Raw genomic sequence first — 16,099 nt, forward strand, 5'->3', positions numbered from 1 at the left:
GGCTCTCCACTGGATTTCTTCAATCCATTTGGTGACTAGATCCCATTTATACATAGGCTACCCTTTCCAAATTAGTCTGTAGGGATTTATAGCTGCAGATTCCATTAAGTTAATAGGAATCACATGGCAAAGCCTCATCATCATCATCCCATTTTGAAACTTTTACTTCCACTGGTTAGGTGGAGACTGGTCCTGAAAAGGGTAGAGTGACAATATAGGGACTTCCCAGCAGCCAGTCATTTAAAAGTCCCCTAGCTGAAAAGATTTGTTGGAAATAATTGTTACTGGCTTTCTTACTTCATCTCTGCAGACTGTAATGGACTCAGATACTTGTGTATTTTGGTATTATGTAAATCGTTATAAAGGCCTCTTACAGAAGAAATGTCACTCCTTAATGACCTCTTTAGTGCAGAGAAACATCCCCAAAATACCAGGAGCACGCATATCAGGAACTTGGGAAAGTACCTCAGTCTTAGCAATGGGATTTCTTATCCTTTTGTCCCTAAAATTTTTTACACAGAGTCGATAAAGTGGAGTTTAACATCAGCAGAAGAAAGAGTCAAGAGGCTTGTAGACAGAACCTGCTCCTATGCTTCAAGGTCCAGCCCAGGAGAACCGCCCAGCCCAGCTGGGCTGAGGAGCAACCACTGCAGTTTGACAGAGAAATCAGTTCTGACCAACACTGTTCAGTCACTGCAAACTCATGCACAATATTTCCAAGCATTAGCCCTACCTCCCAAGGTAGCTGATAGTAGGAAATGTGTCCCATATTTCTTGATAAGGTTTTCTGTGATCTGTTGAAGGGTCGGGCGGCGTCCGAGTAGCCTTATGTTACGGAAGAATTCAGGGGCAAGTGGCAGTGGGGAGCCAAGGAAATTTCTTCTTTCAACAGCAAGATTGTTTACTTTCCAGCGGCCAAACTCTCTGCAAAGCAAAACAATTCTCATTCAGAAATATGTCATTCAGACAAATGTTCTTCATTTGCAAACTACTCTGCTCCGCTGACTAGCTGGGGGCGACGAGCTGGGTATTACAACAGGCCTTGACAGTGATACTCTGTCATGTGTTATAGGCATAGGACAAGAAACGAGTGTTATTTATTAGAAGTGGAGACAGTACTCCATAACAAAATCATTGTTCAGAAAAAAATAAATAAAGAATAAGCCACTTAGGATGCTGCTGTTCCTATTGTTTATGTTTAGCCTCTGATGTGAATACGGCCCTAGAACAACCAGATTTGCTAGAAACTGGAACTAAATTGCTAAATTAGCAGTTTCCCAAAATTTGGGCCAAACGCAGCCAGTGTTTTCATTAGTACAAGGCAGATTTTAAATACATTTCAAGAAACAGCCCATGTTCTTTGCTTTTTGATAATAAATCATCTATGTACATAACTGGCCAATTTGAACAATTTAGAGAAATGCTGTCACATCACATTTGACCTTACTATGGTATTTCCAGTTTTCTGTACTTTTGGTCTCCATTTTGAGGAAATATGCAGATATAGGTCCAATTCCTAAAAACAGAAGACTTTTCGATTTCAGGAGGGATATAAATTAATTCAAAGACTTGTCCCCTTCCCCTCTCCAAAATAAATCAATGATAGCAGGGAAAACAAACAAGTCAATTACACAGCAATAAACACATCTTTTATTCATTTACTTACCAATTAAGATACCAGATAGAGTTATTAGTGGAAGGACTCATTGTCCTCAAAATCTAGCCAAGAGACACAGCATTTGCAATAACTTTGTTTTTGCAAGGTACAACAATATCTGGTTTAGTTACAGACTCGAGGACTGTGAGAATTAAGTCCAAGGGAACCTGTAGACTGTAGTTTAGCCTCCACTTTGTGGAGTCATTCCTATAGCTATGCCAATTAAGATTTCCCTTAGATAAGATTGTGGAAAAGCAAATAGATTAGAGAGCTTGAAAGATCCTACCGAAGGTCCCAGCTAAATATAGTACAACATTCATTTACAAAATTAACACAGAAGGCAAAAATCAAGGATACAGCAAGCAAATAACATTTGAGGGATACCTGAAACAAAGCAGTTTCCTGCACCTGAATGACTACAATAAGTGATGCAATACATAATCTACACTAATATTTTTTAGTACTTTCAAGTCCATAAGTATTAGTAGAACCCAGATAAACATATTCTTGTACAGCCCTTCTACTTCCCAGCATCCTCCTGTTTCCTCTTGCAGGTCCAAAGTGTCTTATCCCCAGTCTAGATTAGATTTACACACGTTTGGCGCCGCTCCTATGAACTGCCTTTCCTCTCAGATATATTCTTGCAGATGTCTTTTTTTTTTATTAAAAACAAATCGGAAGAAATGTAGAAAAAGCTTTATGTAACTTACCTGAAGTCTAATGTAATTTACTAGTCCAGAGCATGAGACTAAACAGATCCCCACAACTCTTAAAAGAACCTGCACATCACCAGTGCACTTTAATTAGTATTTGGAAATTGCTGTTTGATAGGTGTGGGGTTTTTTTCAACTTCGTTGTCAGGTTTTAAAGTTTTGTCTCACAAATTTACTTTCCTTTTAAGAAGCTATAAAACCAGTAACCTCTTTTTTTCAACCTTTATGGAACGACTGCATATTTCTAGAAAGAGATGAGAAAAATTACACACAAACATTTTTTGTCTCTAAAATGAAAAAATATTCATTGGGCATATTGACCACATTAATGCAAGCTCTAAAAACAGTGAATTACCCTGCACTGTAAATTTAATTTTCAAGTGAAAGAAAAAAATAAATAAGACAAAAAAATTTCGGTGCTTTCTGGGCATATTTGAGTGGGGTTTTTCATTTGAATACATCAGAAAATATAGGTCAATTATAGTTCCTGAAGAGACCATCAAGACAGAATTGCTTTGACAGCAAGAAAAGAATACAAGCTTTATAATGTAAAATATTCATTTTATACTTTGCTTAAATATTTTCTTCTAAATTTGCTATCTGACCAATTCAAAGCTGAGGTTCAAACACAAGAATAACGGAAAAGTTGCAATTCTTATAAAAGCTAGTTTGCTGCTACTCTTCATTCCATTTTCATTGTCAGAGATTTTAAGGACAGAGAAGACCACCACAATCCCAACATCTGCCCCCATTTTAATGCAGTCAAAGGAATATCACCAAATGGTTCTTGCTGCCTGTGTCAGAGGGTTTGTGACTGAAGAAGAAACTATCTTCCAGAAAAACATCTCTTCCTCACTTAAAAGCTGATGCTGAAGATTTTTCAGAATTTCTCAACACTCTGTTGTAATATTTAACTACAGAGAGTGCATTTCATTTTCAGTTTGAACATTGCCAACTTCGGTTTCCAATTTTTGTAGCTTTTAATGCCTGTCAGGCGGATTAAAATTTTTTTCTAAATATTAGGTACTTTCTGTGTAACTGATTACAGCTCTTGTCTGAATCTCCTCTTAACCCTGGGCTAAGCTGATTGCCTTCTTTTGTGTTCCTTTGTGAACTGTGGTTTTAGATGATATGTCTCACAGCTCTTCTCCAAAAGTGGCAAATGATTTCTTGGAAGAGTAAAAGTAGAAATAATGGCCTCATCCATACCAAATTCAGAAATATTTCCAAGTTGAGATCCTCCTGTTCTACTACAAGTCCTTCATCTACTAAATCCAGGGACTGATTTATTCTAGCACTAGGAGAATTTTTTTTTTTTTTTTTTTTTTTTTTTTTTTTTTTTTTTTTGCTTAGTTAAGCAAACTTGAGTTCCTTCCACAGTTTTTTGCTATGGAAAGATTGTTTTGCTGTATCTTATGCTATATCAGAGAGAGGAAGTAGGCTAATGATTTTGTAAAAGTTTTGGCATTCTTTTTTGATTGAGAGCACATCAATGGAAACAATTATTAGTGCATCAAGTTATCACCTTTTGAAATTCACTGCTGAGGAAACTGTGGAAGTAGAATATGGAAGCTGAATTATTTTTACAAAGCAGCCAGTTTTATAACTCTGCCACAGACTGAGCTGGAGCTTTTAAACAACTTAAAACACAGATTTCATATTTTTCTGAAGTCTTTCTTAAATGAAGTGATTTGGAATATGAAGAAATGAAGACCTAAACCCTCCAGGACAGACAAGAGAAAACTTCTCTGAAGAGAAACGAGGGACACAGGACAGCAAAAGTGAGCTGCAAGGCTGCAGGAGCAGTGATACCTACACATGGACAAGCAAGAAGTGACTAGCAGCTTCTCCAACTGGAAAATTGAGGAAAGACTGAAACCCTCAGAATTAACTGGGTTTAGGAGAGCAAAGTGTAGGAGCAGGGAAATCTGGGCTGGAGTTCTCGGCTCAGGTGTTTGCTCTGCATTACTTCTGGCACATTGAGTGAGGAGGCTTTCACAAACACCCTCTGGGTACCTGACAGTCACTAGTAACTGCTATCCTGAAATCAGAGCTAATTTCTCTTTTCAGAAATTTCACTCAAGTAAAATCATATCCTTATGTTCCTTTTATATGACTTACATAAATATGTATATTTAGATACCTATACATATAAGTTCCCTTTCTTCTCTTGATTTCACCTTGCAACCAGTGGTATATTCTCTCCTGTTTCCTTCTCCCCTCTCTTATCACACAGTAAAGCTCAAACTTGATTTACCTGTTTGTCTTGCAGTCATTCTCTCTAACACAAACTCTCCAGCCCTCAATGAATTTTTTTACCAAACGTGCATTGTTCTCCTTTGGAAATCATGTTCCTGTCCACTGCCAAAGGCAGACTAGAAGACCTGACAGAGTTATGTTCTTCTTAGTAGAGAAAGTACTGCCCTCCAAAGTCACCGGAGTACCATCCATCAGAGGAACACCTCCCACAGAAGAGCATAGCATCAGAGCTGGCTGCTGGTCAAGAAAAACAATTATGCACTAAATACAGACACTAGAAGTATTAGAAGCTTATTCTGTCCTCCTCTTCCTCTTCTTCTACTGTGTAGGAGCCAAGACTAACAGCTGCCATGGTGCTGTCAAGAAGCTAAGATTTAATGGCAGGTGGTACCCCCTGTGCTGGCCATCTATTTCCATCCTGAACAATATGTTAACCGTTGGATAGAGTTCTTTAATGCTCAGGGCAAAGCCTGCTGTTGAGAAGGATGACGGCTTTGAGTTCCTGGGCTTGCACAAGAGAGAGGAAATAAGTCAGTCTGGCTCCTAGGATGAAGCCTGTAATGGAACTGCATTAGTATCATAAGTAGTGCCAGAGGCCATGGGCAGCATTCTCTCCATCTTCCTACATATCAGAACTGTGGATTTGTATGTCCTACCAAAAAATCTGTTTCCTGGCTCGTTGGCTAACACACACCCAAGAGCCCTGAAGCCCAGTAGTGACAATTCTGACCAGCTGTACTGCATGCATGCCACATCCTCTGTCTGCTGAATGGGGTCTCCTGCCATTTGTTCTACTTAGAGAAAATAAGGTTGAAGAATGATCAGTCAGGAAGTCAGTGTGGGGTGAAAACAAGCACAGTTTAAAATATAGTTTTTATTTCAACACTATTTCTTGTATTATTTCCTACTATTTCTTATATGTTGCTATGTTATGACATCCAGAGTGATGTTTAATCTAAGAATAATGTTCTGACATGAAACACCCCTTAGTAGAGTATTGTACAAGTCATGCACATGTTTTCATCTTGAAAGAAGCTTAAATTGCAAGTAGATCTGAAAGCAATTCTAGGGCAGCAGGCCAACAAGGGCTGTCAATGTCTCTTTTGAATTTCAAGCCATAGCTTTTTTTCAAATGTGTATATAAATTATACATTTTCTTCTGCCACTGCATTCATTTCAATACATTTTAAATCATATGGTATGGGGAGATATAGGGAAAGGTCTATATAAAACACCTAGTTGAAAGAAATTTTTTTTTAAAAAGCCATTGCGCTATAAAATTGGAGTGTGTAGAAGATTTGAAATGGGAATCTAATCTTGGCTATTGCAGGTGATTAAGTCAGAGCCTATGAAGACATTTACAGTGAGTCTGATGGATTCTTCTTAACCACAACAGTCTCTCCTAAGGTCAGCCAAACACAAAACAGAGCCCAAGCAAAATTAGCAACATTAGGCTTCATTGTAAGTAACTTAGGTGTTTTATAAAACAGTATAAGTACCGGTAAGCATAAATGTCAATGAATAGTAGTGTGGCATAGTCTGGAAAGCACTCTTGGAATACGAACTTTGCATCACTTTTAATACTACAGGACTATTCTGTGTTCCTTTCTCTTTGTGTCTTCTAAATGAGACAGTTCGACTCTTGGATGGTGAGAAGGTGACTGCTTCAAATGGGCTGGAATGACAGCGGGATTCTGAAGCCAATGTTTACCATGCAGCTGCAAGTTAATCTGTTGGCAGAATAGCTCAATGGGAGAATATATGGTGGTTTTTTTCCTGTTACTTTCTTCAAAGGCCTGAGGATTTCTTAATGCCAGAGGCCATAGCATGAATAAGGCCAAGATGATATAAACTGAAACTACTACCATATTAAAGTTCAGAAGAAAAAGGTCAATGAAATGTTATAATACTCGTGATTTGCATCATGCACTGATCTGTGACTGGGGCTCATGTAAGCTGCCAGCTGCAGAGACACAAACCAAAGACAAGCTCAACTGTCTGGCTCTGATAGGGGTCATAACACCATCAGCCACATCTCCTCTGTCCTGTGCAATGCAAAAACTATGTATAGTATAGCTGTTGGGGGAAATTGTACACAGGCTAATTCCTCTATAAAAGACAGGCTCAGAGTGAACTGTACATGCACCACTTGGCCCCAACTACACCACGTTCCTGCAGACTTCATAAAAGAGCATCCCACAGCAGCAATATCTCATTATCTTGCAGCTACCTACCAGCAGTTCTACAACAGTAACACATATGGAAAATATTTGCTAGCAGAAAAAAATGAAAAAAAATTATTTTAAAGACAAGATTCACTTAGATGTGGACAGAATCAGAATCAGGTAATAAGTAAGGCTGTGTTGTTCACAGATTGTCAGGTGAAAAAATTCTCAATACCAGCACAGGTCATAGAGCATTCAATGTTTATTAAAATCACTTAAGTGATGGAGAATCTGCCACAACCTTTACTAAATGTTTGTTACAGTTGATTTTTACTATTCAAGGTGAAGAAGAAGGGAGTTAGTCATATATTGACTAAGCAGCCTTCTGAAAATATCTGCCTTGCACAGAAACATGATAATAGGGACAAACACTGAAATATGGGCAAAGTAAACATAGAATCATAGAATCATAGAATCATAGAATCATAGAATCATAGAATGGTTTGGGTTGGAAGGGACCTTAAAGATCATCTAGTTCCAAGCCCCCTGATACGGGCACGGACACCCTCCACTAGACCACGTTGCCCAAAGCCTCATCCAACCTGGCCTTGAACACTTCCAGGGATGGGCCATACACAACCTTTCTGGGCAACCTGTTCCAGTACCTCACCACTCTAACAGTAAAGAATTTCTTTCTAACATCTAATCTAAATCGACCCTCCTTCAGCTTAAACCCATTACCCCTTGTCCTGTTACTACACTCCCTCATAAACAGTCCCTCACCAGCTTTCCTGTAGGCCCCTTCAGGGACTGATAAGCCACAATAACAGCTTCCCTTGACGGGAAGAAGAAGCAGGGCCTGATAGCATAGAATAAATCTTATCAATGTCTCTTAAAATTGTCAATTATCCAGACATGGTGATTAAAAAGAAAAAAATTCAAGATATAATAAGCTCCTTTTAAATATATTTGCCATTGCTGAAATGGAAAATATTTCTTCATTAACCATATCTTCATAATTGTCTGGCATTTTGTCAAACTTAAATCAAATCTGTGCTAAACATATATCTATTTTCCATATTATTGTTTATATTTATACTGTTTTTCACCTTATAATGAATAAGCACTATCATTAGGATTTCTTTTTATCTTAATATGCTATTCCTTTGAAACATTCTAGTAATATTTTTACCTTTTTATGCCTTTTTCATCTTATCAGTTTCCCAGCACTTGAAATTCTACTTCCAGAACTAGAACTCATTAGTATCAGCTTCACTATCTTCTTGCATTATGCATATGAGATATGCATAAATCTATGAACAAATTTCAATAAAAAATATATACATTATATACCTAGAATGTATGCAAATGTATTTCTTTTTATGACTACTTATAGTCAGATTATTTTCCTAGCTACTGTGACATAAATGATTTGAAACATCTCGCCTGTCTTGACCATAGAAGGGTTTACTACACAAGAAGAAGAACAGTGGCTTTCCATTTGTCCATGTCTGATAGACACTTAGCCTTTGTAACATACGTACCAAAAAATTCCTCCTCTAATGAAATCTGAGAGGGAATTATTTCTATATCTTGTCCTGTGGCTTTGTGTTTGCCTTTTACCTATATTTTGTGCTATACTTCCAAACACACTTGTGAACTTTCAGTCAGAGTCTCACTGTTCACATATTTAGCTGTACCTATATTCATGCAAAGGTATTTGCACAAAACTAATAGCTCTTTGTCCCTTCATCTCCTTTACCTCCTGCCTCAGAAGAAGCCCAGTCACCCAAGCAGTATGTGGTAATAATATGAAGCAAGGCACTTGCTAGGAATATGTTGCGAATTACACAAAAGATGAACAGCAAGAACAGGTGGAGTACAAACACTTCCAGGCTGACACGTGTTGGCATGAACTGTCCATCTACTAGTGAGGAACTGGTGAATTAGTGTGCAAAATTGTGCCAGTTTCACAGGCTTTTAAGACAAGGATTACATTCCAAGCAAATAATTCGTTACCTCTACATATGATAATAATTGGTCACAAAGAGCAGAGGGGAAAGGGAGAATTCCTAGTAAAACCTACCCTTGCCTCTACTACTTCTGAAATGGAGAAAGACTGGGATCCTTGGGAGGTCCTTCTTCCAGTCTGAGTAAGCAGAACATAGATTTCACAGCTTTTTTATATTTGGGGGGTTTGATTATTTAGATGCACTCTGGCCAGTAGCTATTGTTTCCTGTGTTAATGACAATAATGATATGGCTTTACAGCCTGCTAGGTAAGATGGTGGCCTCTTTGGAGTCACAAGTAGTTGTCTATCCAATTAATTATGCAAAGTTTATGTATTTATTCTTCCCTGCAAGAAGTTCAGTAGTGATTTCCTGGTTTGGCACATGTCCGAGAGGGACAAGATGACTGCTCATTCTCCCCTTGACAGGGTCAAGAGAGTCTCCAACACCTCCTACCTGCATTGCTCAGACTAATCCAGCCTTCTACAGTCTCAGCAAGCTCAAAACATCCTTTTTCGCTGTTCACATCTGCCCATAGCAACTATTTATTATCTAGGCAACAGGTTTCATAAAATGGTGCACTTGCTTAGACTTGCAGAAGACTAATGAAATCAAAAAAATTCTCTGACTTGAAGATTCTTACATTTCTTTCAATTTATTTTCAACCATTATGAAAGTTGATGTCTAAATTTAAATGTGATGAAAAGGTATGGATTTAAATATTATAAATGTGGTATAAAAACTGTTTCCTATGTTTTCCACAATGCACTGATTACCTTCACTCTGTCTCCCAGAATATTTTCAGAGAAGCAGGTATCTTACCTATAGCTAAAGCAGTAGCTAACCTTTAAAATGGAAAAGTCTGCCTTGGAGAAAAGTTTTTTGTTACAATAAGGAAAAGAGTTATGAGAAAGAGAAGCAGAAAGGTATATTTCCAGTCTTTTTTTCTAACAATAAAGGCCAATAGATGCCATGGTCCTGTCCCTGTAGTTGACCGTACGTGAACAAAACCTCACGACTCTGGAATTTTATAAGAAAATAAAACTCATAAGTCTTTGGAGGTCTCACTGAGAACGGACTTTACAGATTTGACTGTACCTGTCGCTGCTTCAAAATCAATAAGAAAATCAGTCTTCCTCCTTCTCTTCTTGTCCTGACTCAAATAAAAAAAAATGGAAACAGATTTCTTGTAAGGTAAGGAAGAAAGTTGAATCTGTGGAAGTGTTTTAGTGCATGAATCAACACAAGGGAATACAGTTTGTGAAGACTGAATCAGCATAAAGATCTGTTGGAGAAAATAAAACACAATAGAGGATTAATTGATTCAGTGTTGGTAGATATTCCCAGATGAATCACAGGGGAAACACAAACTGCTAAAATTCTTTGTCATTATCTGCTACAGTTCATAATCTTGAAGTCTTTGAAACATCTTTTATTACTATTTTTATAATTTATGTTTCAGAACGAAAAAATTTATCTCTTGTACTGGGCAAGAGAGACACACAGACAAAACAAAACTGGATAAATAATTTAAAATGTAAAGGCACTGCTTCTTATTCACCCTACTTCTCATCTGGAAAACTGAGGCATGGTAGGGCTAAGGGTACAGAGCACCGTGAGCAGGCATGGTCTCCACTGGTCCCGTGCTCAGAGCAGACCAGAAAGCTTTATGGCCTGGCTAGTATGGCAGAGAATATGAGCCCTTAAACCCTTGGAAAACTGTTTGTTTGTTTGTTTGTTTCTGGGATGTTACTGAAGTTCAGTATTGCCTTCGGCTCGGTGCCACGGAAACACCAAATTCCTGCTTACTAAAACCAAAAGCTGATGTTGCTCCTGCCTGGAACTGGGAAAAGGTACCTTAAATGAACAGCCTCAAACAAAATGTGTATTCTCAACACATTCTCAATATATTCTCAAACAAATAGTGATCCAAAGCCTTATCTACCAAGCTATATATAATGTCTAGAAATGTTCCTTTTCCAGTAAGAATGTTGTATAAATTTAAATCATCTTCTATAGTGTAGATTATTTGGCTCATTTTCTATACAATTTATAAATTAATCCTTCCAAATAAGAGCCTTTTTGTCTCCCACTTACTTCTGCACCGCTCTTGCAGCGTGTGTGCCAGAAGTACTATTTACAGCACTGACAGATGATGGTTACCTAACCTGCACGTGAATTTACTAAGGCAGTTGTTTCTACCAACACTCTGGGATGAGTCTGGCTTTACACAAGTGTAAATCTCGCAGACATAGACCTAAACGCTGTTTTGATATTGTGAAACATAACAGCTATGCTATTGCTGTTTGTAGCATTTCAAATTGTTGAAAGCAGTAGAATGTAAACCAAAAATATTTTCTGAAAATACTTTGGTGTGTTATCTGTTTGTTTATTGCTTAGCTCTTGGGGGGACGTGCTGCTGATCTTCTTTGCATCTAAATGTTATCCTCCTATCGAAATGTTGGCTCACTGGAAATTCTCAGATCTCGACTTGCACACAAAAAACAAAGCCAAGGACTATTATTCAGCATATAAAAAATTTTCAATTTTATTTTCCACCACAACAAAAGGTGTTTCTGTTTTAGCACAACTATTTGTATTAATTCCCAAATAAATTTTGAGCTTTGGTTTATTAAAAATGGTCCTGGTGTTAACTTCTTGTTCCAGTGGTGTAAATCGCAAATATCTCTAAAGAACCAGTGAAATGACAACAGTGAGCTGAACAGAGACTCGGGGCAATAAACTTCTTGGTATAGTTCCAGAATACAAAAAGCCAGAGGTTTCTAATGCTCTTAACTAAACAAAAGTGCTGGATAGGAGTTGAGTTACTGATTTCTGCAACAGAAACTATTAAGCGTTAAATGCATTCTCTGGAAGAATAAAGCCTATATGCTTGTTACGTTTAATTTTACTTTCAGTCCTTCTTGAATGACGTGGATGTAGAGATTATGCAAAGTGGAGAAACAAACTTGGAAACAAAACTTTCAGGACTCTAGGACTTGTATAAAACTGGGTAGGTCAGCTTGTAATACACCTTATAATCCATATGTTGGAGACTTTTTCTGCAACTAGGTCTATTCTGAAGCTCAGACTACATTAAAAAATGCTGAATAAGATACTTAATCCCTCTATAGAGTCCAAATATGAGCTTTTTTGAGAAGCTTCAAATAGAATGAAGGTCTGTTTTGAACTTTACTATTGCAAAATATATGTATTGAGAATGCATTATTATAAAATTTCTCTGCATCTGCATTCATTTCATTATCCCTCACAGCACCTTTGTAGAAGAGGTCTGAGAGAAAAATAACAAATGATTGTGGAAAAATTCAAATGTGATATAAGCACCAGTGGGAGATAAAATATTATTTATAACATCATAGAATTATCATATACACCATAAATTTTACTTGTAACACCATGAATAGTGACACAGATTGGGAAGGAGTGAGACTTTATGCACCTGACAGAGGCTGGAACAAGAACTGCAGGAGATGGACATATTTTACAAACAGCCAAGAGAAGCGATGTATGGCACATCCTCACAAACGTTTAGCTATTATGCTCATGGTTACTCTGCCTTTATACTGACATGGTTGAGCAAAAGCCTGTTCTGTGTCGCCAGTATCTGCATTAACAATGTCATCACTGTGCTTAAGCTAGCAGCAGCAGCAGCAGAAATGGTGTTAGTGTGAATGAAGTGCCACGCAAGCGCAGCTGTAATGGTGGTTCATATCTGGTCAGTTTGCTGTGGTCAGAAGCCTTCTCCTCCTTTTTCTCCTTCTCTTCTCCTTCTCCTTCTCTCCTCTCCTCTCCTCTCCTCTCCTCTCCTCTCCTCTCCTCTCCTCTCCTCTCCTCTCCTCTCTTCTTTCATGAAACAGGAATTTTAACATATTTGGGAGGCAGTGTAAGCTATGCAGGCCAGTTGCAATAAAGAGGAGATGTAATTATTGAATTAAAATTAGCAAAAATACAATTATTTATCTTCTAGATATATTTCAATTTGAAGTTGATTAGCCAATCATTTCAGATTATTAACCACAGTATAGCAACTGTGCTTAGGACCTCGTTGTTCTGGCTGCTATTCCGCACCAAGCTTAAGATAATAAGAAACTATATGAAAGTTACAGTATTTTCCTAGAAATGTTGCTTAGGAGGAAACAGACTGCATCATGGCTGTACGGATCTAGAAAAAGAGCCAAGATTAAGCGGCTTTCCATGCCATATGCCCAGCAGTCATGATGGCATTTTTCTCCAACTTCTTTGTAAAAGGAGCAATGCTGGGAAATTACTGGGGATTCTGTTTTGGCCACAGCCTTAACCTTAGCTATTAATGTTTGGCCAGAACAATTTCCATCCTATTGCAGAACACACCAGCTTTGAAATGCTGCCATGAAAAAATACCAGTGCACCTCTACAGTGTGTGCTGCTTCTCATAAATTGAAATTACATGTTAAATATAGTCCAGTATTTTATATATAATATGTTACACAAAATGAAAGAGGTGTGAGGATAAATGAAGTAATCTATATCATAGTTATGAACAATGGCAGTGCTTTACTACGAATCTGTTCAAGTAGGAGCCTGTGATGAGTTACAAAATCTTGCCCGTCTGGATTGCCAGCTTGAGTACAGTTCCATGTGACAACAAAGCAAACATTTTTACCCTCTGATGGTTGTCTAGTGGCCAGTGTGAAGGGAACTCCAACTCCAGTTCCAAGGGTAAATGTATATATTCGTAAACATATTACAAGAGGAAGCTAATCAGCATATTCATAAATATTCTCCCTGAAAACAATGCAGCAAACAGACAATACCAGGGCTTGCTCTTCCTGCCTCAGAAAATGTAAGCAGTGGAAAAAAAGACAGGATCGTTGAAAATCTTCTTTCACCAAGCTAAATGCCACGTTCATGCTGCCTGTGCATTGAGTTGGCTTGGCACAAAGCTGCTCTGTAACAGACTGCTGCATTAGCATGAAACTCACACAGCCATCAACATCCATGGGTACGGTCATCTTCGCTGAGTTAGACCTACCGTGCTGCAGACAGTAGTGATTCTTGATGTGTCTTGAAAAAGGTTGGAGAGAGTTATTGTACCATATGTGTGGAGCAATTTGCTTCACCCTTGAACCTGGGACCAGCTGAAAGTGTGCCAGAAACGGCAATAAATTAGGAGTAGAAAATGAGTAAACAGCTGAACAGCACAGGAACAGAAACCTCCCTTCCATGAGACTCCTTGTCTTACTTTTCTTGCAAGAAGTTGTTCGCACACAGCCAAAGCTACAAAACCACAACCTCCCTATCTCCCCTACACATCAGTTACTTTTCTACCAAGTAGCAAGAGAGAGAGGTAGACATTTCTCTTGATTTTCTGGCAAGAGTTCAAGCACTGCGTCATGAGGTTTAAACAAATGCTCAGACAGATAGAATAGAATTATCCTCTTGATTACTCCTGCTTTTTGCTCATCTTAAACCTGACAGTTCTGTGTGGCTGAGATTTAACTCCCCTGACCACAGGGTCATCCTAGAGTAGCAAATAACCTTCTCTCCTGCAGGGGTCACAGACATCCACATCCAGGGGTGGGTCTTTAGCAAAGGTGACATCACCCCACCGAAACCAAGCTAGAAAAAGTAGAAAAGCAGGTTTCAAAGAGAAATGTGGATCTCCCACAAGGTCATTGGGTTTCCACAGATATACTTCTGGAAGTTAGATGTTACATAGAACCCGTATACTGTTCCCTCTTTGGGGATAATCCAAGCTTGTCTTCATGAAGGCTCCTCACTGAGATGTCATCTCCCTTGCCATGACTGAGCTGCAGGGAAGTACACACTGACACAGAAACCTAGCCAGAATTCCAGCCTGCCTTCATGGGTCTTTTTTTCCAAGGAAATCAAGGCACAGGGAGAATGCATGGACACTTTGGTCTGAAAGTGGGTAAGACCAAAAAAATGCCCTCAGTATGACAAATTAGGAAGCACTCTTGTATCCAGCAACTCTGACATAGTCATGAATCCTTGCAGGAGAAACTTGACCCAGCAGCAGCTGCACAAAGAGGAACAAACACTTTCTTCACCTCTTTAACCTAAATAAGATCACAAAATTCACTGCCAAATGGAAACTATTTAAATGCTAATAGGGACAGCAGGTGATTTCATTTTCTCTCTGATTTTTCCTTTAAACAGAAATTCAAAGAGTTGCAGAAATTCAAGCCTTTAAAAAAAAAAAAAAAAAAAAAGAGCAAGCAAAAGCTTGATTTTGTTGTGTCTGTTGTTCCTATGAGGTATTGCTGCATCATGTGAAAGTTAACGCAATTACTGAAATTGGAGGAAATTACAGGAAAAATATCCTCACATCTTTACATCCATGTCATACTAAAGTTAATTTACTGAACCAATAAAAAGTTAAAAGCATAAAAGGTGAAAGTAGTTAAAGTGGTTATAAATCACTTTTCACACACATAGTAATTTTTAATCTGTTTGTTCTCTCTCTGGTTAATAGTTTAGTATACTTTGGCTACTCTGAGAAAAATATGTATCATAATACTTAAGAAACACACAAATTTTGGTTTTGCAGTGGAATTTTTGTAGCATTCTGTATGCATAAATGGCACTTTTATAACATAAATAAAGATAAAAAGACTTTTGCAGAGAATAATTTAAGACCTAACTGCAGGGTTCCACAATCTTCTCCTTTGCCACGGGAACTCTGTAGCCGCAGTAATCACCATGAAATGCAAAAACTATGTGCTATGCATCAGCCAGGAGTCTTTCATGCTGCAATTTGATCTATTAATATCCATCTACAGCCCCAATAAATTATGAAGTTTTTGTGCCTCTTTCCATAGGAAGAGTCATTACAGTCGTTTGTCGGAACGTAGGAGTAGGACCTAAATCCCTTTCAAAGGGTATGTTGTTAGTGGTACATTATCTGGTTAGAAAGCTTTTATATGTGGGATCCTGCAGAAATTATCCTGAACCTAGTTCTTTTTAGAATTTTTAGTCTTGAGTAGGATGACAGAAAGTATATTCATAAAATATGCAGATGATACTTAGCTGAGGGTTATGGTTAGTGGTTTTTTTTAAGATTTATAGAAACCTGAGAAATGATTGAAAATAAAATAAGATAGAATGTGATGAAAAGCAGGATACTATGCTTACAAAAAGACAAAGTACATAGAAAATAAATAATTAAGCAAGCAGACATATGGTAAAACAGAATAGATTAAAAAAAAAATCCAACCAAATCTGCTTGGAATTTCACTGCAAACATGGCAAATTCTTATATGAAACAAGAACAT

The 16,099-nt window shown here is 37.9% G+C and overlaps 1 protein-coding gene across 2 annotated transcripts in view; it reads right to left on the minus strand.

The window, feature by feature from the left end:
• Positions 1–16,099, minus strand: part of BRINP3 (BMP/retinoic acid inducible neural specific 3) — a 223,917-nt gene that overhangs the window by 100,432 nt on the left and 107,386 nt on the right. For both annotated transcript variants that reach the window (XM_075760566.1, XM_075760567.1), the window contains exon 3: positions 734–924. In XM_075760566.1, coding sequence (XP_075616681.1) covers positions 734–924 — 191 coding nt within the window. The remainder of the gene's footprint in view (positions 1–733; positions 925–16,099) is intronic.

The sequence above is a fragment of the Balearica regulorum genome, chromosome 8 (genome assembly GCF_011004875.1).
Source record: "Balearica regulorum gibbericeps isolate bBalReg1 chromosome 8, bBalReg1.pri, whole genome shotgun sequence".
Taxonomy (NCBI): domain Eukaryota; kingdom Metazoa; phylum Chordata; class Aves; order Gruiformes; family Gruidae; genus Balearica; species Balearica regulorum.